Source organism: Apus apus, chromosome 12, assembly GCF_020740795.1.
Source record: "Apus apus isolate bApuApu2 chromosome 12, bApuApu2.pri.cur, whole genome shotgun sequence".
Classification (NCBI taxonomy): Eukaryota; Metazoa; Chordata; class Aves; order Apodiformes; family Apodidae; genus Apus; species Apus apus.
Window position 1 is genome coordinate 8,161,994 of NC_067293.1, and position 25,311 is coordinate 8,187,304.

The 25,311-nt window shown below is 38.9% G+C and overlaps 1 protein-coding gene across 1 annotated transcript; it reads right to left on the reverse strand.

Moving 5' to 3' along the window:
• Positions 1 to 33: 33 nt before the first annotated feature.
• Positions 34 to 21,768, reverse strand: RADX (RPA1 related single stranded DNA binding protein, X-linked). The gene is made up of 15 exons (XM_051629972.1): positions 21,140 to 21,768; positions 20,183 to 20,325; positions 17,921 to 18,113; positions 15,646 to 15,754; positions 15,429 to 15,520; positions 15,211 to 15,333; positions 13,945 to 14,052; positions 12,204 to 12,371; positions 11,488 to 11,648; positions 10,790 to 11,001; positions 9,584 to 9,652; positions 7,179 to 7,258; positions 5,398 to 5,691; positions 4,030 to 4,212; positions 34 to 3,139 (listed from the first exon to the last, which is right to left on the reverse strand). Exons 1-15 carry the CDS (start codon positions 21,672 to 21,674, stop codon positions 2,994 to 2,996), a joined length of 2,616 nt encoding a protein of 871 aa, XP_051485932.1. The 5' UTR covers positions 21,675 to 21,768; the 3' UTR covers positions 34 to 2,993.
• Between the last annotated feature and the right edge of the window lie 3,543 nt (positions 21,769 to 25,311).

The window sequence follows — 25,311 nt, forward strand, 5'->3', positions numbered from 1 at the left end:
AGGGAAACAAATTGAAAGAAGTAATCCAAGATGTTTACATATATTAATTCATTTATTTATATTCTGCAGGCTTCAGTGCTGCACTAATTCTACATCACATTAATTCAAAACTGATCTTACCTCTAAGATCTATGACTTAACAAGTTTTACAAACAAAAGTACCATTAGCTACATACAGACTACCTTCTTTTGCTTTTCTTTGAAATTAATGCTGAAAACACAAGAAACATGCAAACTCAAGATTTTATAGTACAGTTATTTGGTTGGGGATGAATTCTACAGCTAGAAAAAGTGTTTGATAGTATTTTACCATCAGCAGTGGCAATATAGAGCAGCAAGAAAGACGATTCCTATGACATTTTGCAGGAGTACAGATACTGTATCTTGGTTTAACAAGGCAAATTAACGTTTTGACAGACTCAGGATCAAAAAAACTTTGGTTTTATACTTGTGTCAAAAAACACTCAGTGAAATATAACAGCAAGTAGTTTCTCTGCAGAGAGGACCTTCGCCCCAGTGCTACAGTGCTGGTTTGGCAGGGAGGAGGGAGGTAGAGCGGTGGAATGAGATATTAACACTGCAACACTTCAGAAACTGAAGTCAGTATTTCAATGCAGTGTAACTTGGGGTAAGTGCTTCTACAGTATGACCTAGAGTATTGAAATTCCAAGTCTACTACAGGCGTTGAGCGTTCTCTAGCTACACACAGAGAGAGCCTGTGCTTCTAACATCGGCACTTCATTCTGCAAGGGCAAATATCTCTCCTCAGCTTTCTCCGTGAAAAATTTCAAATCACCCTTCTGAAAAATAAAATTATGTACTTTAAAGTCTCAAGAGCATATTACACATATTCCACAACATTATGATATTTATTTTAGAGTTAGGAAGTCCTAACATGGAGAATGGAGTGATTAATGCTACATGTTTGAAGGGTAGTAAGCAGTGCAACGCAGCAGCCTTTGCTGAACTGCTATGGTATGGAATGGATCAAGTGACTAGAACAACTGACTAGAGTGGCTCTTTGACAGTGTTAGCCACATCAGTCCCTTCACACAAAGATGATTAATTTAAAAATTGCTTCTAGAAATACTGGTTTCATTAAAATTAGACTTCGATTTGAAGTATATCTTAATAAAAAAAACAGGCTGGCACAGTCAGCATGGCTCAGTTTGGTACATGAAGTGCTGGTGTTTCTCTCTCACTCTAGAGCAATGGCCTCTGATCTTCACATACCCATAAGCAACAAAATTACACAAATAACATATTGCAAGCAACACCACGGTCTTCTTGGGTTGGCATGCTTTCATTTTCCCTTCTGTGGCAAGGTTACAAGGTACTCTGAAAGGCATTAGTTGACAAACATTGCTCTAGAAATAACACTATATGATTAATACAAAATATAAACATACAATACATAATCACATTTAATTAACTCTTAGACCCTGTGCAATTTAAACTTTTCTCATTAATACATTTTTAAACTGTAAACCATACGAGAGAGACAGAAAAAAAAAATAATCTGTTTTTTTAGAATGTTAGGCCTTTTACTTCCTATCTGAAGCTGCCTATGAATTTGTACTATAATAAAGACAATAATGTTTCTCTTTCAATTACCATAATATGGATTTAAGTACTTGAAGACAAAGTCCACTGTCCCTAGGGCAGGTGAGCAAGCTACTAGCTGAAAGTAATACTCCCAGTTGCCAACAGTCTGCTAAAATGTGCAGAGAAGTTTTCCACAAAAAAAAAAAAATCTGTTCCTATAAATTAACTCTGGGCTTTTGGTCAGTAATGGTACAGCTTAACTGACAAGCTTCCATAATGCAATCCTTTCTTCACAAAGATTTGAACCAAGACCAGCATTTTACATGGACATGCTGTCAAATAGCAATGTGCTTTACCTCCTGATTGAGAAGACTTGCCTAAGGATCCAGTTGTATAAATGACTTGAGGCTGTTTGACATAGGAGGAAAAAGTGGGGCTTGGTTCTGAGCTCAGCAGGAGCCAGCTCATATAAGAAAGAGCAAGAAGCTCTTGCTCTTGTGGAAGCAGCAGCTTCTTGCAGCTGCTGAGCTTCTTCATGCACCCAGAATACACCTGTTACTACACAGAAAGAGGACAGTGCTGATCAACATAAAAAAAAAAAACAGTGGTGTGACAAACTGGATATCCTGCCGTGCTAAGCACTCCTTAAAGACAGCTCCTCTCTTGCAAAGCTAGAAGCAAGTTCCATTAACAAACTTTACATTTTTAAAAATTATTATTTTTTAATTATTAAATAAAATATGTTAAAAACCTTAGGGTGCTAAACTTCCTACCCAAGGCTGTATATACAAAAGCAGACATTTAAAAACACAGCAGCTGACCTTACTTAGGTAAAACAAAATGAAAGAGGTTTCTTGGATCAGTGAGTCCAGTTCCCAATACTAAAGGCACCACAGTATTTAATCCCTTTCACATACATAATAATCTTGAAGGCTAAAGAGCAGTTAGGCTGCCCCTAGTACCTCCCACTAAAAGATCACTATAGAATACAATAGCTTCTAAACCTAAACATTATTCTAATCTCCAGCCTAAATTTATATCACAGCCAGTTCATTCTGTTACAAACATTGCCTTTAATATTGGGAAAGCCTGCCTCTCTTCTCAGTTCTCACCCTGATATACACATTTCTATGTATGGATGTGCACAAGAAGAGAAGAGCTGATAATCATACTGCTTGGTATCCTATCAAAAGACAAGCTCACTCACTGTATTGCCCATTCAACCTAAGTAACCAAGACATTGCGTAATCTATTTCAAGACTGTCAAAATAAAGGCCACAATTACCCTTCTCAGTTACATGGATGACCAATACAATTGCTCTAAGAATCGTAATTTTATGTTTGTGTCTGCCAGTTCTAGAAAAGTGCAATGTGTAGAGGGTGTACTCAAAGCAATTTTATTTCCCTCCTTTTGAACAATATAAACATTTGAAAAATAAATTATTAAATTACACTGGATCCAAGACATCAGGTTCTGCTGTCTTGTAGATCTTGCTCAGAAAGACTTCCACCTTATCATCACCCAAGTGACAGATGTCCAAGATGCAGATAACATGCTTGCCATCCAGGTCCATTGCTGCTTTTACAATTTCATCTAGAAGTTAAGAAAAGGGAGTTTTAATACACATAGAGTAAAAAGGTATTCTAAATTGATGCCATTTTCCATGCAGCAATGTATGTATGTTCAACTGTCAGAGAAAAACCTCACTCTAACTATTCAATGCTGGCCTACTGGGATTTTTTTTTATTTTTTTTTTAGAATTTTATTAGTAAATTCAATCAGTAAAAATGACAGCATCAGAACTGATATGGAAAAGCTGAAATATGCATTACTTAACCATTAGTGAGCCTCAGATTTCATAGTATTGTTCAAGGAAAAGTAAAGATGTATTTAAATAAAGTCAGGTCTGTACATAAACGTGGAGGAGAACACAATGTTTATGTAGCACTTTGCAGTAGGATACACATTAATAGTGTTCACCACATTTGTTTTGAGGTGCTAGTAATTAGAAACACAATCTGAAGGAAAACAGTTCAATAGCAGGCAAATACTTCAGTTTATAGGCACCATAGGTTGTGTTAAAGCAGCTGTCCAAAGTGACATCAATGAAATGGATCAACCAACTATTTCAAAGCAGATCAAGCCAAACATTCATGTGCTCAGTCACACACACTGACTTCTATCTCAGTATAATGTTGCATCAGCAAGCAACTGCAAATACTGCCTAGGTCACCTTGGAGTTTGTGGTTTGGTTATTAAAAGACTATCTTTAGAGTATGAGAACAGCTCCAGTAAAAACTGCCTACAAAGTTCAGTATTATAACTGTTTACTAAAGGTGGTCAAGGCAGATTTCACCTGTCTTTCACTGAAGAGATGAACAATGTTTGACCTACAACAGAGATTTTAATAGAGGATTAACTCCTGCATTGAAACATAAATTAAGAAATTATAAATAAGTAATGTCAGTGAAAGCCAGTCTCACTCGAAAGTGGAAACACATCACAAAGCCTTCCATTGCTAGCAGTCTTCTGTTGATGTGCAGAGATGCAACTCATACAAGACAGTAATGTATCATTCTGAGTGTCTTCTATTTGAAATAAGTGAGGATCTTCAGGACAAAACAATGGAAGAAATGCAACATCTATTGCTACATCGTGGTTTATACCTGTTGAGAAAAAAATTAAGTTAGCAGAAATGCTAATCTTCACCCCATTAGCAACTTCACAATTTCTTTTTTTTTTTTTAAAAACAAACTATTGTAGGCTGAACATTGATTTTTATAGACTTGTTTTTTCCCCATTAATTAATAATTGATATACAAGAATACATTTAAATATATATGCATATATATACTTATACATAAGCATATTCAAATTGCTATGATGTTATAACATTATGATTTAAGGCTAATGATGCTGTTAGCTCAGAAAATATTAAACCAACATTGGAAGCCATTTCACACTTCTTTTTAACTTCATCACTGCTATAAGGGCAGAGAAATTAATCTTACAACCAGTGTACCTATGCAGTATGAATATGTTGTGCAACACTTGTGTCATTTTTGTCTTGAATATTTTAAGACTCAGGATTCTAATGACTGTAAATATATAAAAAAAAACCCCTTCTTTGCAAATCTCCCTTAGCAAATAATGGAAATTTTAAAGGTACGGTAACTTAACATGAGCATTATTAAACTAGGAAATTTTCCTTTCAATGGGAAAACAAAATCAAACAGATTAATAACCAACAGTAATGCTAACAGATACACATCAACTTGAAGATTTGCATTTTAACAAAAAGATCAATCAACTGATGCCTTCTGCTAAGCAGAAATAGCAGAGAGCAGATGAGTATGGCTAAAACACAGCCCTTAATTTTCTAGCATGGAAGAAAGGCACTTGAGGAGCAACCATACTCAAAAAAACAACTCAATGAGTATAAAGCTCAAAAGAAGCATTTATAGTTGTCCTTTTCACTTTAAGAACACTAACTTGTTTCTCAAATGCCTCTTCAGCAGGAAAGTCAGCTGATGCTCCCGTGCAATTGAATAATTTACCTGATTGTGACAGACTGGTCGAACTAGTGAACAAGACCTACCTCTAATTGTAATAATCATTAGCTGAAGGACTACAAACATTCTCCAAATGATACACATAAACCTATGCACAAAATCACATGAAAAGTGATACTAGAAACAAGATACTCAAGTTATTTAATTTAAAGTAAAAGTTTCTGGTAAAAAATTATTCTAGATTGTGACTTCAACAAAAAATTAAAGTATCAATAGAGCTAAGATCTTACACTATTTTTGCTTAACTGTTTTTTAGAAGCCAAGCTACCAAAAACTTACCCAGAACTGTCACTTCATAATACCCAAGGCCACTAGCACTTTTAAACTCATTGATATTTTTATGTGTTCTGGTTTCTTTTGGCTGGTGCACTGCTGCGTGAAGGTTGTACTGTTGCATAAGTAAGTCTTTGTGCACATAATCAAATTTACGTGGGATGCTTTCTGGGAAAATTTTGCTGTGATGCAAATAGTTCATTAACTTGTCTTTCACTTGTGTCCACAGGTCACTCTGCCATGAATCACAAGTTCTTCCAGGCTCTTCAGTTTCAGATATATCACTCATTCCTTCTCCGTCTATTATAAACACAGAAAATATTTAGTTGTCACATGCTTGTAGAATTGTATCACTTCTCTGTTAAATGAGAAATAATTTCATTACAACTTTTCAACTACGAAGAAATGGCAGAATGTTCAAAACATACAACAACATGAGTTAAACTAGAGTTGGAACATGAGTAAACTTGGAACCTTAGAGGCTAGGCTTGTAGTAAGAAGACTTATTTCACCACATGGAGAGCACAACTTGTTTTATGAACAGCCAGAAATAATGAAAACAAGTTTAAAATGGGAACAAGTGAAAGTAAACTTTTTAATCCCTTGCACAATAACTATATGCTTACATTGAAGACAATGCTACAATTAAAATTCCTTGCTGTACAGTCAATGATAGCTTTGCTCTTCATTCCTTTTCCATGTAACTTCAGCATTGTTAATGGTAAAAGCATATCTCACCATTACTTCCAATTTTGAAGGCAAGTGTTAAACCTCACCTTTTGGGCTTATCAAAAAGCTTAAAAATATTCCCAGTATAACCTTGTATCTCCTCCATCTCCTGTGAAACAACTTCTAATCAAGCAGCCTTCTGAACTGGGTATATTATCCTCCCCAACACTTCTCCATGAACATATGCTTCTTAATTCTTTTTAGAGTCATAATTACTATGATGGAGTATCAGTATGTTAAAAAATGAAGAAACCAGGATGCACACAGACAAACTGGATAGAACATATGCATGAACACTCAACAAAGGAAACGAGATTATTTTTTAGACGAAATTACATGACTCAGTATATTCAGTCAGCTTTAAAACCAGGAAAACATACCAACATATTTGCATGACCTAAGAAACAGACAAAGCTGCAGACAATGACAGCTGACAAATTAGATTTCTTTCTTCAATCAAAAATAGGTATTGAGAAACTAACTGCATGGAACACAAGTGAATTTTTCAATTGCAGAGGACAAAAGAAAAAATTGGTAATATTGACTTAGAAAAATCCCTAAACCAAACATCATTCTTATTACTAGCTTGTATGTTTCTTCCATTTCATTCCCAAACCTTGTATGTGTCTTTTTAATTAGGTACTCACATAGCTTTGGGGCTGCCTTCCCAGAGAGGCACAGCGTTACCACATGCACATCACTACAGCAAGAAAACTGCCAACAGAAAACGTGAGGTCTTATGCTAAGTGCTGCTGAAGTGTTAAGCTAACTTAACACTTGTATAAAGCAACCCTGAGAATTTCTTCCTCTTATTGGGAAGCAGCCCAACACTGCCCTTCCAGCCATCCTTTAGAACCCATCAAGGGCATGACTGAGCAGAAGGACATTAACAACATGGTGCTGCAGTGGCTCCCTAGAGGTCGATGCAGTCAGATGTACAGAAGAGCTGTCTTGACAAACAAGGGTTATAAGGACATCTTTGTTGCCTGTTATGGACCTGAAGAGAAGAAGGAGGCCTAAACCTCCTAAGGTTTATGTAAAAACCATTTGCAACATACCTGTGCAGTGCTGCAAACTGTCTGACACAGCCTGTTGACTTTTATCTTGCACACAATCTTCATGTTGAAGTTTATCCAAACTATAAAAAGAAAGTTATGATATATATATATTTAAAACCTATTTAACCTCAAACACCATGCAGCAAAAGTTCAAACCTTGACAAATTTATAAGGATAAATTATACAATTTTGAACGAGTGAGCACTAGTTCCTGGTTTCATATGATGAGACTTGTAATACAGCAGCTTGACATGAAACCTACTATGATGAATAACTCAGTTTTGAAGAGCTTAGGACAAGAAATGCTGAATTTCTTTGCTTTACACTCAAAAAACAGCGTTTGTTGCCCTCTGCTGGGCACCTACTGGAAATGGCACGTGTGACACTAAAAGCTGAACATCACAGATGGCCAACAGGTTTATGACTCGATTCTAAACCAGGGTTGCACGGTACTTCCACATCAGCACCCTTCAGCACTCAAAACCAACGCATGAACGGAGCTGCATCCCCACTCCAAAATCCAAAATGATAGAGACAGTGGAAATATTTTCCTTTGGACATACTATCCTGCTGTAACAATTAGTTGAAGGAAGCAAATTATATTTTTTGTATACTTTCATTTTTAACCATGAAAACAATAAGCAACTATTCTCTAACAATTTCTAATTAATTACTTAGGATATTAGTCAGGAGAAAAGTGTAACAGGTGCTCTGCAGCTGCAACATGGTAAAATAAGCTCTTAGCCCCACTTACTTTTTCTTCTTTGCTCCATTTCACTCACCATGATACCTGAATAAACTTAAGAAAAACTGCTTTCTATTTTTTCTTCTGCAGTTTGGGGAGTTCAGCACAACTTCATAATTAATTACAGAAATACACAAGTTACCTTTTAATTATACAGAGTGAACCAGCTTTCCATAATCCAACACAGACTTTCTCCTCCTTTAGCTGGAATTTTAGCACTAATGGCATAGAGTAGACACACAGGTAGCGAGGAGAGAAGTAGATTGAGAAAAGCAGAGAACAAAGTAAACATGCCTTAACTTTTTGCTTCACTTTTAAGAAATGGGGAGAAAACATTCTTTACACCCTCCACCCCCAAGAAAAAATGGAACATTTTTCAGCAAGTGAAAGAAAACAGGATTCCTCACAGACCAAAAACCTTCCTGATTTTCCTATGGATTTGTGCCACGAGTCCCTGCAAACTCTTGCACCACCTGCAGACCTTAAAGCTGTGTCAGACTTTTAACCAACAGGTTGCAGAGCCAGGCAACTACTTCCCCTAGACAATGAAGTATCAAAGACCAGAGGAAACAACAGACATGAGGGTTCAAAAGAGCCTTGTTTATCCCACAGAAAAAACTTTTGCAAATTAGCTTCCAGAAATGTTTTTACAAGAAAACAGGCAGGCATGTAAGGCAGTAATACTGACAGAATGGTCAACTAGTTATGATCAGCTCCATCATGACTAGCATCACCATATCCCTATCAACATGATTTGTTGTTTTATGGGGAAGAGGTGTAAAAGTAAAGTAAGAAGGCAACTGAGGGGCATATGTATTCCTGACACAAGCTCAAATATTCACTGTCAAAAAACCCAAACAGCTGAAGTTACTCACACCAAAGAGTTCAAACACTCAAGTTACCTGAGCTGTGTTTGGAACAAATTACAAGAATTTATGGCCCTTAAAACAAAATACAGGACTGAAAGTAGCTTTTTACTCCAGCTAACAAACACCACCACTCATTCAATTTTCTTAATATAGTTTTCCATTTGTAGTTATTTCATTTTGTTCATGATTTATCAGGGCTCTGGATTTGAAGTTCCTACCTGGATTTTTTTTTTTTTTAAATCCTTCTCAGGATTCAAACTGAGTTCAATAAAGACTGAGTGTTAGGTCGCAGAAGGAGCCACGTGGCTTCTCAGGGACAACTATACTCACACCTCTGTAGTACCAAGGATGATTTATGTATAGCTCAACCACCACTAGCAAATCCACGAATGCTTTTACATTGTTCACTCTGATTGCTAATCAAGCATCTCTCCCTCCTACCTTTGACTTTCTAGTTTAAACTGTAACCCTCTGAAGCAAAGACTCCATAGATTTGTCTGCTTACCATGACAATCCCTTGTTACTCTATATTCCCCAAGCAGCACTGGTAACTATACAAAAATATGTTTAATAACACACTCAAAATTATGTTTTAGAATAAAGTGATCCAATATATTTGAACTAGAATCAGTGCAGGAAACTGAGGAGGAAGTGAACAGAAAATACTAAACTCTACCCTGATCTCTTCTTTCATTTCAGTTCCATCCAGGTTTGACGTGCAAATGTTTCACTTCAAATGTTTTTGTTTCATCACTGCAATTATTTAACATAATTAAATTAACATGACTCACCCCAATTTTCTTCTTGCAGACCGTGTGAAATAACGGTAAGATGATACAGGAGTAACAGATGCACTTCCCCTTGAAGTAGGAAATTCACCATTATTTTACAGTATTTAGCTAAATGGGAATACACAAGCAAAGTACATGCGAGTTTTTTCTTCCAGGCAGAAAAAACTCAAGACACTCAAATGCTGGAATTTTACCTAAGGAATGGAAATCCACTGACAAGATTGCTATAACATTGCCAAGACAGAATTTGAATTAACTTGGTTTCTTAGTCCTAAGTTGACATTCAATCCTCATTATATTTAATCTAATTTTCTCTCAAAATATTCTGAATACTCACCCTCTTTCCACATTGACTTCTGCATGTGAAAAGCCAAGAAGAAAAATCTACCCTTTACAGCACGAGAAATCCACCAAAAAACCACAACTGACTGGCTACAGTTTTGCAACATTCAATCTGACAATCTACACGTTAAGCTTTTAATACTATGTATGGGTACATTAGATTTTGCACAAACATTGCAAAAAATGGCAATCCTATACAAGCAGATATTTTACTCCTGAACCTACCATGGTTATATCAGATAATTTATTTTGTCCTATTCCATTTCCTTATATCAGACTGATACCCTTTATCTATGTCTGACTGCAATACAATTTCATGAAATCACATCATGAGCAAAGGCACAGTATTACAAGTTATTCTGAGCCTTTATGTTAGCACATGACCACCATCTACTTGGCTTTCTGACAGCAAGTTACAGCTGCATGCAGCACATTTCATTAACCAGAAGGGAAAAAATAAATAAGGCACATTTGAAATTAAGGAACAGGTATACCAGATCCTGATTCTGCATTTTCAGTGAAGAAATCTTCTCTCACACTACTGTAACTGTTGCTTGTTCCATGGCTATGTCACTGAACTATATATGGTTCAAGTATTAACTACTTGTATTTAAAATCCGTGAGATTAGCAGAAAAGCAGCATGAACTATTATCACAAGAGAGCATTGCAAACCAGACACCTGCTTTAGTCAATCCTTCATTAGCTTGAACACTATAATAACCATCACCTGATGCTAGGGAAAGTACCTAACTACCTTTCAAAGATTAAACTATGTATGCTTTTAAAGCTTTCTTATATATTTTCTTTGGCTTGAGCTTTGAACTAATCTCTGTGAACTCTACATATTTATGAAGAGAGCTTACTGTTCTGCATCTGTATTTAAACTGCGTGGTATCTTTCTCTTCACTGAACTCTTTTTTGACTGCAGAGCTTGGTGCTGATGTTGTTCCCCAGGAGTACCATGTGACCCCAGTAAAGCCTTGACTTCTTTATTTTGAAGGCTGGTGTTCTCCCCCTTCTCAACACAGTCTTCTTTGGATGTAGTAGAGCTCTCAAGAGACTGAGAAGTATCTTTCTGCAACAACAGTTAATTGTTTAAGAGTTTCAAAGCACTTAAAGCTATTGCTTCCAACTCAAAAACCTGCAAGCTTTAAAGCAACTTTTAAAGGAACAGAACTATTTACCCTACCTTTTGAAAGTGACATTTTATCAAGAAGGAATTATCTTATAGTACGATAAATTCTGTCAAGAAAGTGACAGTGAGCATGTTGTAGTTCTTGCCTCTCCCACATTCTGATTTACATTAGAATATCCAAGCAGTCAACTTCTTAACAGTTATGTGGTTTTAGGGAGAACTGTCTTAACACTTCCAGAAAAGCACCAAACCATCTCTTTTGAAGAAGTTCTAAACTATGACTTTCAAAAATTTTCCTCTCAAAATGGCAAACGAAGTTAACCTACAGACAATGTAACTAACTTCTGAACTCAAATGCAAAATTCCCCATGTTAATTACGATCAGAGTTGCTTAAGTGCTATAGCATTAATTCTCAAACACTGTACCTGAACAGGTTCCACTCCTGAAGCTTCTTCAGCTGCATTGCCACAGCTGATGTATCTTATGGCACTAATTATCCCCTGAACAGCAATGCGCTTGTGCTCTCTGTAGTGCAAACTTTCAATCTCTTTCCCCGTTTCACCTATGGCTTTTAAAACTGATTCAACTGCAAAAAAGAAATTTCCATCAACAAGCTTTAAAGAAATACAATATAAAAATGTCTGAATACACAAATCAAAGATAATTAATTACTAAATATTCTCTTTTTAAAGAGTTTTAAAACTTTTTGGTTTGCATGTCACACGGAAAAAAAATGAAACAATAAACCTTTTTGGCTCACCAACATCTTTTAGTGTGCATTATCAGTTAACACAATTTTGTTTTGGGAGAAATTTCTAATCCACTGTATTCTCCAGTATAACTGTCTTAATTCTGATTTACCAAAATATTCAGAAGTAAAACTTCTGGGCAGATCTGTAGTTAATTTAAGGTGCTACAGTTCTCCTGCAGCTAATGGTGCCCTGATACTTCTCTAGAAGTAAGATGAGAATTTAGCCTATGATACATTTATTCCTGAAAGGGAGTTAATCTTAAATGACATTGCACATTCCTGTAATCACTAATAGTAACTGTGTCACTTTTAAGTAATGCTTTAAATGCCTGGAGTAGGACTGAACTGAAAAAAGGCTACAAATCTTCAAGACATTTGATGGTATGATACCTTTATTGTTTTTACAATATTTCAGAAAGTCATTGGGAGGTCGTGGAAAAGGATAATAGCCACCAATGACTGTTCTCTTTATTTGATCAGCTTCGCTTTGTGTTTTAGTCCATCGAATGAAGTTCTTCACTTTGGTGTCCTTGGTGTATGGCTGGCCCTTGTGCCACCCTTTGGAAACAAAAATAATCAGGTATCAAAATTAAAGTAGGTTACTGTCACCTGTTCCCAACTTGATACTATCCTGAACACTATGTAGTAAAAAGAATTCAGAAAAACTGGACTAGAGAATACAAATGACATGATTCCACTAGTCAACAGAATTTTATGAAATGAGTATCTTGAATTCCTTGACTAACACTTGCATTTGACACTGAAAGTCAGACAAATGTTAAGTAACACAAATAAAATAACTAGCAAAACTGCTACTAGAAAACCTTCTTGCAGGAGCACACAAAACAATAGGTGACCAGAAATTGTTTTATTAGCAGGAATAAGCAGATAAAGCTTCTTAATCAGGTTCAGCAAAGATTGTTACTGACTGGTAATTAGCAAGGAATGTATTCATTATTGGCTGGTTTAAAACCAAGATACAGACTAAATACTAATTTTATCAAATAAATTGTAATTTGACCTGGTCTATGTCTAACCTATGAACTGAAATAGTTCTTATTCAATGGTTTTCAATCTCTATCTGTAGTTTTCCTTTCGGACCCAAACAGACATAACATGAACAAAGCTGGGTGGGAGAATGCATAAGGATTGAGATAGAAAATTAGGCACAACACACACTGAAGAAAAGCAAAAGAAATCAAATATCTCAAATCCTTCATTTAGAAGGAAGTCATTAGAAACCTATAACAGAAAAGACTAGCTTGCTTTGCTACTCCAACTAAGCACAAAACACCAGCTTGTTGGGAAATACTATGTGTACAGAACTAAGTTCAAGTACCTTTTTAGCACATTTTTCCCTATTTCTACTTATCAGCAGGAAGAATCACACTGTGTGACTGATATGTTAGGAAGAAATGATCTGGATAAACAGAGGGAAGATAAACCTATTGCATCTTACACTCGCTTGCAATTAGGCTAGTACATCACCTGCCTGTAACACTGCTACATCTGTCTCCTGACTGAAGGGCAAATACCCTATCAACAGCTATGCCTGGGCCTGCCTGTCACATGCTGCCTGGTCGCATCCAGGGTGCAGTGCCACAGGGCCACCAGGAGCAGCAGAACTGCAGACAGGAGTACTCAAACAGGACTGTCAGCAACAATGCTCCTCCGGTGCAGCCCAGCACTTTCGGAAAGATGAAACAACAGTTCTCCAAATAATTGGTGAAAATGATTAGCTAAGATAAATTTAGGACAACGATATGCTTTTCATTTCTCTTGTAATAAGGAAATCTGTAAGCCAAAAAGTCTGCAAGTAATTTCTGATGTTTTTAAGGAAATGGTACTCTGCATTGCAACACTGTCAAAGCATTGAAACAGTCTGAAAGACCTTGTAAACATATGACTTGGCCTAATAATACTTAGGTACTTTTCATAAGATAATCCCCATTAAAGCCTAACAAGACAGCAATTTGCCTTTATTTTTTTGCAGTTGTATTCATTAGTTACTCAAAGTAATTTCTGACAGGGAAACTAACACTATGCACTGATTATTTTGTTGCAAAACAAAAACACCCTTTACAAAGACTTAAGATGAGAACTACATAAAACTAAAACTAGTTTAAGTTACCTGTAATGAATATTTGACTTTCATTTGAAGTTGTAAGGTAAACTGCACTGGAAGGATTCTCAGAGAGGTCCCGTACCACCCTCATCTGTGTACACACCAAATATGTCACTGGAGAAATAAAAAAACCTGCAGTTTTTTTCCTGATTTTTCAATGATTTTAGAATGTCTAGAGTAACATGCAAGGAATTAATTTTATTAAGTGCTCTAAACAAGACATTTTAGTTCTTGATCCTACAAGTGCTTCAGCATGTACTGAGTCTCTGTTATAGATTACATTATGTAGATGTAAATAGATTTTAAATTTAATAACTGTGCAAGCAAATTTCAGCATACATATTAGGATTAAAACATTAGATACTTCATCAGGTAGGATATCAATGAAATAAGCTTTAACAATACGGATAGTAGATGGCTGTGTTTCTTAAGGAAAAAAAAGCACAAAACCATGGAAAGCCAAAAAATCATGACATGCCACTGCAAAACTTCTAAATAGAGTACAAACTCACTCTTTTGTTAATTTCTCAGTTAAACACTGGAATGGCATTCTTTCCCATTTCCCTAGACCACTCAAGATTAAGGCAGCCATAATCTTAACAGGGCTGTGCAGCTGGTCCTGCATCATATGTTAAAAAAACAAAACGCATGTGACACCAACCAGTATTAATGTAAGGATGAGTGCTTGGAGGAGAAGAGAAAGAAGAGAAGATGAAATACTTAAAGCTCTTTTAAAATCCTTAATGAAGGATTCCTCAGTTTCAAATTCCTCATTCTTAGGTCACATGCAGTAACTGACACAGCTGGGTGATGACTGCTGTTTGGCAAAAAAAAATTTTTTCAAAGAAATGAAGCTTTTCCAGTTTCACCTCTCCCTTTCTTCAATTTTCTTAAATTATTTGTGTCTGTAAAAAATTACTTATTTACAAGACAAAAGGACTAATAGATTTGACCAGCTGCCTTCTTAATTTGCCTCTGATGCAAGAGATGTTGCCCCAGGTGCTTCTGTTTGAAATTAATGAGCCCCAGGCCTAGCTGCCCACCTATTTGTTTAGACTAATTGGGAGATTGCAATGTGATGAGGGTTACAAATACTTACATTTTAACTTTTTTAATTTTTTTTTTTAATTTCTGATCAGCTATTTTCTGTCTGGGGAGATAAACCCTAGCAATTTTTTATTCAGTGGCAATTATACTCAGAATTTGAAATTAGCAACCAACTAGAAAAACACTATAAGTAATAATTAATGAGTATTATAAAGAAAGGAATACTTGGGTGAATACGCTGAAATACATCTGGCTGAGAAGTTGCAAATAATTCCAGGATGAATGGTTGGTCTGAGGTCCCATCAATGGCATGTGCCCAACGATAGAGCCAGAAGTCTTCACCATATTCTATATAAACAAACATTAAGAAAAACATGTAAGCATTTATTCAGAAAGTTAAAAATTGCTTGATAAAATTCTGAAAGTAATATTTATAGAAAAACCTTTCTTTCTTGCTCGTTCAGCTCTTCCTACAAATGTCACAAGACCAATAACATCACAGGAATGATTGTTTGGCAAGCCATCCAGTTCAGACCTAAAACCAAAACAGAACAAAAATGTGGTTATTTGATAATAACAAAACATAAAGCTTTCTCAGAAACTTTTCCAAAAACTTAACATTTAGTGTAATGTAGTGAAATTTACAAAATTCTATTTTACCTTGTAATAAACCTGTATTTAACTTCAGGTAATCCCCACTCTGGCTTAACCATTTCTTCTGGAATAATACTTATTTTAGTAGGAGGATCTCGAACATTAAGGCTGATTTCTGACAAGGAAAAAAAAAAAGTCAGTAACATTTAAGGCATGAATAGAAATTAAAACAATATGAAAAACAAACAAAAACAAGCACCAAAAATCCCCTTAAAAACCCACAAAAAACCCAGAATAAAGTTTCTTAAATGAAGCACTTCAAGTTTGTCTCACTGCTTGTGAAATTATTAATCAATTCCTCTGACTTTTTTTTTTTCATTCAAATAAAGTAAGGAACTCAGGTACAGCATTCAACAATGCAATTTTATAGCCTGAGCAATGTCAGACTTTCCATTTAGCTACATGAGCTAATTAGTCCAATCCAGCCAGGTATTTTAAAAACCTGTAACAGAAACTAATACTACAATAGTGATTAGATACAAAGTTCTCTTATGCTATCACAGAATTGTTAGGGTCGGAAAAGACCTCCCAAGATCACGGAGATCACCCAGGAGAAAAAAAACAAAACAAAACCACAAACACCACCACAACACCCACCATGCCCACTAGAGCATGTCCTGAAACTCCACATCTACACGTTTTTTAATACCTTCAGGGACAGTGACTTCACCACTTCCCTGGGCAGCCCATTCCAGTGCCTGACTATTCTTTCAGTAAATAAATTCTTCCTACTTAGCAACTCAGTGTAATCGATTGCTTTAACCAGCTAACCGAAGAATTTTTGAAGCACTCTCGTGCATGCTTAAAAAAAACCCCTGAAATATTACCCCATATTGGGCATCTACAGAGATATTTCTGTTAGTGGAGTAATTAGTGAAGCGTTGTATTTCACTTAATCTAAACAAAAAAACCCACATGCAACAGCAGTTGCGTAAAATTGATTTTCTAACTGCTCTAGAAATTCTTCTGGGTAGTTTCTTCTCTTTTGACTCTCTTCTTACAGGATATATGGGTACAAGGTCCATCAGTGCACGGTATTATGTGCTTTTTAAGTTCATACTATGACAAAATTCTGAGCTTTGTGCTGAAAAAAGAAGATACTGAGCAAAAATTGATATGAATCTAAGTTTAACAATGTCTACAGTTTAGCCACGGTCTGAAAACACACCATGGCACTGTACTATAGACTGGCTTCTAATTCTTCCATTACACATCTATTACTGTTTACAGCTCATTGGTCTCATTTTCTGTTTTGATCTCTTCATTAACATCTCTACCCCAATAATGCCTGCAGAAATCAGTAGCATAGTGTGAACCAAGCCATTAAAATGAAGTGATTTTGTCCATGGAGAAAGTCACCTCAGATGGCACATTTTATTGTCTTTTTCCAGTATAAAGTTTTTGTGGCAATTATAATGGCTTCCAGAGCTGTCTTGTAATCATCATCCACTTCCCTCACAAACTTCCATTCCTGCTTTTTATTTTTGTGCACTGTAGCAACCACATTAGGAAACTCCTCATTAATACGTTCCCTAACACATGTATTTGCTTGTTTCAAGGAACCCATTTGATTTTTTTTTTTAATATTGGCTGTTGTTTTGTTCCCAGTATAAAGGCACAAAAGGGGAAGGAACTTCTGTTCAGTGAGGTGGGAGAGACTAAACAAGTTTGAAAAGGCTATTACTGTTATATTGCAGCACTTGTACTTCTGTAGACCTGTCACACAAAAGAACTACAAGTAAGAAAACAGTTTCTCATAGCCAAGGAATATTCTTCATAGATGCACTCCCACAAGGCTGCTGTTTCAGCACTGACAGCAATTGGCAACGCAACTTTGAATTCAGTGAAGCTTTGCAGATAACTCTGGGCCTTGACCACATACACTAAAATCTGAAGTTAGACCAGGTGACTATGTGCTTCAGTGACCTGGGAGAAGGTGTGAGCAGTGCACAGACAGTATCTGTTATCACTCCAGAGGTAACATCAGATTAAAATTCAGTACCAGGGGCCTGTCTTTATTACCCCAACACTTGAATCTAGGATAAGATTTGTATTTGTTTATTTTTAAAATAGAGGTTTTAACTTACTGAGCCAATAAACTTTGTAGACATGACCCAAATATAAACAGGAAACAATAAGAACTCGGATGCTAAAACACCTTTCAGAGGATATATACACCTTATCAATTAGTCTCAGCAACTGAAGACTTTTATTTCTATGAAGAGCTAACTTTTTACAGTGACATTTAATTGAATCAAAACTGGTTTCTGCAATACTTAACCAATTGTAGCAAATCTCTTCATCTGTGAATCCCCTGGGGTTGGCTGTGTTTTAAATGGGTAACTGGTTTTGATAGCATATTGCTCAAGAAGAAGTACTGTGCCAACCTTCATAATGTTATACCATTCAGGGCATAATGAATTCCACAAAACCATTGACATCATGCCTGAACCATCAGCAACTTCAAAGTAAGCCTAAAGAAAAGAGACAAAATACATTCATCTTTTATTTATCATAATTCTGGTATGTATTTATTTCAGATAATGCATCACCTGTTTGAGTCGTGAACAATTTCTCTGATGATTACAAATGGATACAGAGTATGTTCCAACACTTGCATTGAATACTAGAGTTGAAGAAAACCTTAATTTCCACAAAAATATTCTTCCACAACTACCCCAGTCCAAACTCTTGCCTTTCCAGTGCTCAGTAATGGTAGGTGGCGACAGTGTCACTCCAGGTTTTTGGAGGGGGTTGGGGAAATACCATGCACAAGACTTAAAAGATTCTTCTTTATCAGAAAGAATGCTGTATGTAGAATACAATTTCAAAATATCCATGAAGGAAAACCACATTTTGGAATACAAGATGTTACAGGACCATTTCCTAAACATTCTTGACCAAAACGTTGATGCAAGTCTGATTTTCAAGCAAAACAAAAAAAGCAAACAATCTGCATTGCAAACCAGTATCTTTTTATTGAAGTTTTTCTCATGACAAAGATTTCGACTAGGTTGTTTTTGTGTTGTTTTTTTTTTGAACTGGGTGAACTTTGAATCTGTAACTGAGCAACAAAAACGATTTTTAAACTGACTTGTAATAGTCTTAAAGGGTAGCTACCCACTGAAAAATCTCAGCTCTATCAAACTGCTTCATTTTATCCATTCAACTGTCAGCTTCAAACAATCACCTGTTTTTGTTCATACTACCACCCACTCTCTTTAATAGATCACCATTCCTGACCATATCTAACACGTTATGTCTTTTTCCTCCTTGCTGCTTCTAAAATTATCTCTTCCTTATTTCAAGTTCAGTATAGAGATGATAAAAATCAACACTTATTAATTTATTCTACTGTTCCTAACTAGTCATGAACCACGCATCCTTGAAAGTAAAACCCTTGTAAACATCTTTTGTTATCCCATTGGTTTTTATCTAGTAACAATTCAACACACACCACCTAAAGAAGGAATGCACAGGGTAAAAAGCCTGTCAAATCTGTCTCCTGACTTCTTGAGCTACATCAGCTCTGGGAATCGATTCTACATCCAATACCAGGAAATGTGACTGACAGACTGCACTGGAAGTTGGGAGTATCACCTAGACTGTCTATTGAGAAGCACCTCCAATGGAAAGACCCAGATTTATCTTCCTGTGCAAAGGGAATGGGAAATTGGAGCACCAGAAGACCACAGCCCTTCATTAAGATGTTTCATCCTTCTCTTCCCCCCATGGAAGAACTCACATGAGTTATTGGAGCTCTTTGGAAAGTGCTGCCCTCCTGTACAGGGCCTGGCTGGGATGCACTTGATTTTCTTTGTACCAGCCTGCATGGTGCTGCAGTTTAGATCTGTGACTAAAATAGAGGTGATAACACACCAGTGTTTTAGCTGTTACTGAACAGTGCTTGCACAGTGTCAAGGTGTTTCTCTGTTTCTCACTCTGCCACCCCAGCAAACTAGGGATAGGCAAGAGGATGGGAGTGGACACAGCCAAAACAGATGACCTGAACCGACCCTGGCAATATTCCATGCCATGTGGCATCATGCTGATGAGGGGCTGCTGGTCTTCCGAAGGTACCCATTGTTCAGATACTGCTGGTGAGAGGTGGTAAGGAACTGCCTTTGCATCATCACTTGTTTGCCTTCTCCCCCCACCCCCTTCACCTTATTAAACTGCCTCAGCCAATTGGTTTTCCCTCACTTTTGCTCTTCCAATTCTATCTCCCACTCCCCTGGAGGGGGCAGGGGCAGGCAAACTAGCAGCTGGTGTTTAGCTATTAAAAACTCCAAATATTGATATTTGTTTTCATAGAAAGCTCAACTGAACTATAGTAACTGAAACACATCCACCAAACTCTGTACATACAATTCACCATTTCCTACTCTAAAGGGCTCATCATTTTCGTAAAGGTAGCGTTTTTATTATAAAGTAGTTACAACATAAATCTTAACTTTACGCACTTTCTATACGGGAATAATGACTTCCAAATATCCCACAGATATTTGCTCAAGTGTTAACCTATGTATTTATCCCTCTTTACCTGATAAGGCATATCCTGTTTTTTCTCTGGTTTCCCGTAGTACCTTAGTCTAGATTTGTGCATGACTCTCACAAGAATTGGATGAAAGTGAACTCTGCTTCTCCAGGTCATTTCCAGCTGACCGAGAGAAGTCAGCCTGGAGACTGAGATGAAAGAAAGAAAAAAGAAAAACAGAAAAAGGATCAAAAAAGAGTGCTTGTGATTGAACATTTATGTTTTCAGGAATGAAGAGCACAGACTGGGCCATCACATATATTATCTTTATGTTTCTAACATTTAAAAAGACTCATTTGCTGATACTATTCACCATGAAATCCTGTTCTGTGCTATCTGCACACAGCATAAATTTGATCTGTTGTGGTTTTTTGGTTTGTTTTTTTTTTCAATTTAGAGTGATGAAACATTTAAGATGACAGAGAATTGCTGTCAGATCAGCAGAAGAGCTACTACAAAGGACAGCTGTTAGCACACAGCGGCTTCACACCTGTGCAGAAGTCCTGCTCATACCTCCCTCTTCACCAGGCTTCACGAACAGGCCCAGGCCCCTCAGCCCTCACCACATTTTGGGTTGGCAGCTTCTAGGTGTGTGTGCTCAGTCCCACAGAGCAGCCACGGGACTGCCACCGAACCGATGTTTTTGATGCCTCAGAAGACCGGGCGCAAACCAGACAGCTACGTGCTGTCAGCCAGTGCTCCGCGCGGCTCAACCAGCCCTCTGAACCTGACACGAACACCCGGGCTGCGACCCGTACGGCACCTTCCCGCTGGTGCCCGACGCAGCCGGGGGGTGACACCTGATGACAGAGCTCGGCCCAGCCCCCCCAGCCGGACCCTCTCACCTTCGCGGGCAGCCTCGGCAGGCTGCAGCAGCGCGGCTCTTCCGAGGGCCCCCGGCTGCCTCTGGGCCGGCTTCCCCCCACATCCCCCCTCCTCTCAAGCCACCTCCTCTCCGCTTACCGTCGACATCCACCTTCTCCGGGGGCCTGTCCGCCACCCACAAGTCTCCGTAGGGGTCCTCGTTGTTCCACAGCGGCAGGTAGTGCTTCTTCTCCCCGCGGAGGGGCGGCGGGCGGCGGCGGGGCGGGCTGGCGGGGGTGCCGGGCCCCCCCACCCGCTCCAGCCCCTCCAGGCAGAGGAACCCGTAGTTGAGGCGCTTCTCGTCGTACAGGTACGAGCAGCGCGTCAGGCGCAGGCGCGAGCCGGCGCGCAGGTGCGCGCGCTGGACCAGGCCGTTGAGGCGCGGCGCGAGGTGGCAGCGCTCCTGGCACGCGCCGTCCGCCAGCGTCACGTCGTACCAGTAGAGCGGGGGGGCGGGGGCGGCGGGCGGCGGCTCGGGCGGGTGCGGCGCCTCCGCCAGGTACCGCTCCACCGCCACCACCGTGAGCGGCGGCGGCTCCGCGGGGGACACGCTCAGCTGGGAGGAGCCCCGCACTTCCTCGAAGATCTTCTGGAGCCAGGAGGCCCCGCCGCTCGCCGGGGTAGGGTCCTGCATGACAGCTGCCGCGCGGCCCCTCCCCCGCCGAGGGCGAGAGCCGGGGTCGGGCCCGGTGCCGGGGAGGGCGGCGAGAGAGGCGGCGGCCGCGGCCTCCCGGTGTCAGGGGCTGAGCCGGGGCGCCGCCATGGCGCGCGCGAGGGCGGGGCCGGTTGCGCGCGCGCCGCGTCCCATTCAAAGCTCCCAACGGTCGCGGGCGGGAGGGGAGGGGCCGCGGGGGCCGGTGGCAGGAAGGCGGCGGGGAGAAGGGAGGGGAGGCCGGGGTGGGAGGAGCAGCAGCAGCCACGGAGCCGCCGGGCGAAGGAACCGGGTGGCAGCGGAGAGGCGTTGGGAAACCCCCGCCCCGGGGGCGGTTCCTCCGCTGGGCTTGCTCGGTAGAAAGCGAGGCGGGGCCGCGCTCCGGTGCCCGGCGGCAGCCCCGGCGCCTTGCCCCTGCCCAGCCTGCTTGCTGCACCTGCTCCTCGTTCCGTTGTAATTAAACTGCGTCATGAGTCTTACTGCTTCTTCCTCGAGATGAACCTGTTCCTAGTTGTTACCGAGATGTCTAATTGGATTTATCCTTTTCATAGTTGCACGTGTTGGTAATCGCAAGCGTCCTGGCGTTGAAAAAGTCACCTGCGTCATTCGCCGCTGTTGTTTCCAACAACAATGGTTTAGTCGCCATCCATTAGGAGAAATTCTTAACTAGTGTTCCCTCGACCTTTATTATTCTCACTCCTCTGCTATTATCAACATCCTCCTATTCTTCTTTATGACACCAGGATCACTTAAGGTATTAAAATTCTGGGGATTAAAACTTTGCTCATATACAGAGTTTCTTCTATCAAATGAAACATTAGGCTGTAAAGCAGCAGGACAGAGTGAGGACAAAGGGGTAAAAATAACGGGGCAGGAAGAAGAAGAGAAGCAGGTTCCAGTATTTCTAGTGTCACTGGTCCAGATAGCCTTTGGAAAGCCAGAAAACCAAAGCAGGGCTGCAGCTTATGCAGAGTTGCTTCATGCCAAGGGCCAGAAGCAGTTTTCTGAGCTCACAGTTTGAGAATAATTGTATTCTTAGTCTACTGCCTCTGCCGTTCTGGAGCATTTGCTTTAGGGAAATGGGAAAACTTGTTTAACCATTTAAAACAGACTGAAAAACTAGCCAAGGGGATATAAAAGCTAGGCCTTTGGACTGCCCTAGGAATGGTATGAGTTTATGGATTTTTATGTAGCAGTGCAATCCTTAGTGAGAAAACTAAAAAATAATCTGAAATCTTGACATTTCTGTTAAAGCCAGGGTATTGAGTAAAACTTCTATGTGGTATTCCCCCGCCCCGCCCCCAGTAAACACATGACCTGTTGTGTGGGCTGATAAGATGGCATTTACAATTTTAAAAAGTGAACATGACTCAAATACCTTTTTACTGAGGTTGCACAGAATGTGTTTTCACATCACATGCATCCCTTACCTGGAGGATTGTTGTGGTGTAGACTTCTTTTTCAGCTAGTAAATTAATCTGTAGGTATAGTGAGGAAATCTGTGGGCTGTTCCTAGCTTCTCTCCACTTCTGTCTGTGCTCATAATATGACTTGCAGAAAAAAGGTATTTGATTTTATAGCAAAGGTAATTGTTACATCTGTTGTCAGCATTTTTTTATTAGTTTATGTCACTGTGCTTTCAGTCATGAAAACTCTGAAGCTGTAGCTTTTGTGGAGTGCTAATGGACTGATAATACAGTTAATAGTTTATAATTTTGGGTAAATTTGTATGCATTGCAGTTTCAGATACAAGGTAGTTCCCTCTCTTAGGAATGTGCTCCTGTTACCTTCATTCTCACCAGCAGAGGTCCGGCTACTATACCCATTTCAAAAGTGGAACAGGGTTGATCGCATGCTGACAGCATGTCAACAGCATGTTTTGATGACAGTTTGTCTGTCAGTTCCTCTACAGGTGATTTCCCTGTCATACCTGATGGTGGGATAGATGTGATGGCATTAGAAACTGGAGGTTCAGAAACACCAGAAGAATCAGAAATGAAGGGTGATAAGCCATCAGCAGAGGGACTGCATCAGAATCACAAAACCCAAGAGCTCACTGTTATGTTGCACCTGTTCCACTGGGGCATTTAAGCAGCTCATTGAAGACTAGAATTTGTCACAGACCTACAGCTAAGTGTCTTGAAATGTACCAGTTGACCTCTGGTGAATCAATAGTCACAAATTCTCAGACATAATTAGCAGCCAAGTATCTCAGCTTTTGTGTGCAACAAACCTTAAGAAAAACAAGAGTTAGCCTCTGTAGCAATGCCAGTGAGGAAAAGGCTACACTGAATAGTAGGAAGTTATTACATTCTGTTAAACAGTACATTTAGTATATATTAGAGAAAGAAAAGGCACAGAAGAATAAAAGGTGATGATCTAGATTTTAAAAAAAATAGCTATTGTGCAAGATCATGACACTTATTTTGTGGCAAACAATTGTGCTTTACAATGTTTTGAGGACAAAAATGGAAGAGCCTTTCTAATACATTTCACTATTATTTCCTTGGTGTTTTTGTTAAATCTACCTAGAAAATAACAGGAATTGATTAAATAATGGTAAAGTAACATTCCAGGTGACTACCCAGCAGACATCCTCTTGCCCTTTAATCAGCTCTACACACTTTGAAGAGCAGTTTAAGAAAGTGGTGGGCTACCATCACAAAGATTTCTTAAACTTTTTTTAATGTGGAACCTTGAATTTTATTGCTTTTGTCCTCCTTTATTATTCTTCACTGTGAGGGTGGTGAGACACTGGCACAGGTTATCTAGGGAAGCTGTAGATGCCCCATCCCTGAAGTGCTCAAGCCCAGGCTGGATGGGGCTTGAAGTAACCTGGTCTAGTAGGAGGTGTCCCTGCCCATGTCAAGGGGGTTGAAACTAGATGATTTTTAAGGTTCCTTCCAACCCAAACCAGTCTGATTGCTCAGGTTTTAGACTCTACAAAAAACATTTATATAGATTGCTGGTTTGCTCATGTTTCATTTAACTTAAATACAGCCATCTAAATGTAGCCCGGGACTTGTAAGCTAGTTATTATAGTCTTTGGAGAAACAATTTCATTCCAGAGCAATTTGGTACCATGAAACAAGCTACTTTTAAATATAAAACAAAACTAAAATTAAAATGCAATTTCTTTGGAGCTCCAGTAGCAATAGGTAATACAAAGCTATTTACAGTTTTTTTGATACATTATGTAACTCCATTGTGTGTAGCTGGATCTTATTGCCTTGCTCTACTGTTTGGCAAATAGTTGCAAATTAAAGAAAATATTTTAGTTTTTCCCATGATGAGACAAAACCACAAATGTTTTCACTTTGGACTGGCATTGTTTTGTTTGCAGAAGTTTGTTTTGTGGTGGTAAGATACAAATTGTTGTAGCTATGCTTTTAGGTGCAGGGTGGCTAGTCAGTTTCATCAGGGCAATTCTAGTGTCAAGTCACATTAAGTTTGAGGTGTTCTTAAGGGTGAGGCAGTTCCTGCCAGGGAGAGATGAAGTCCATATGTTCCTTATCAGTGCCTGCTAATTAATGCCTCTCCTTTTTGGCCTTTTTTTTGCTACCTTGCAGATTCTAAGTAAATGGTTGCTTTCTTATGTTAGATAAAAATCTAGTGGCCC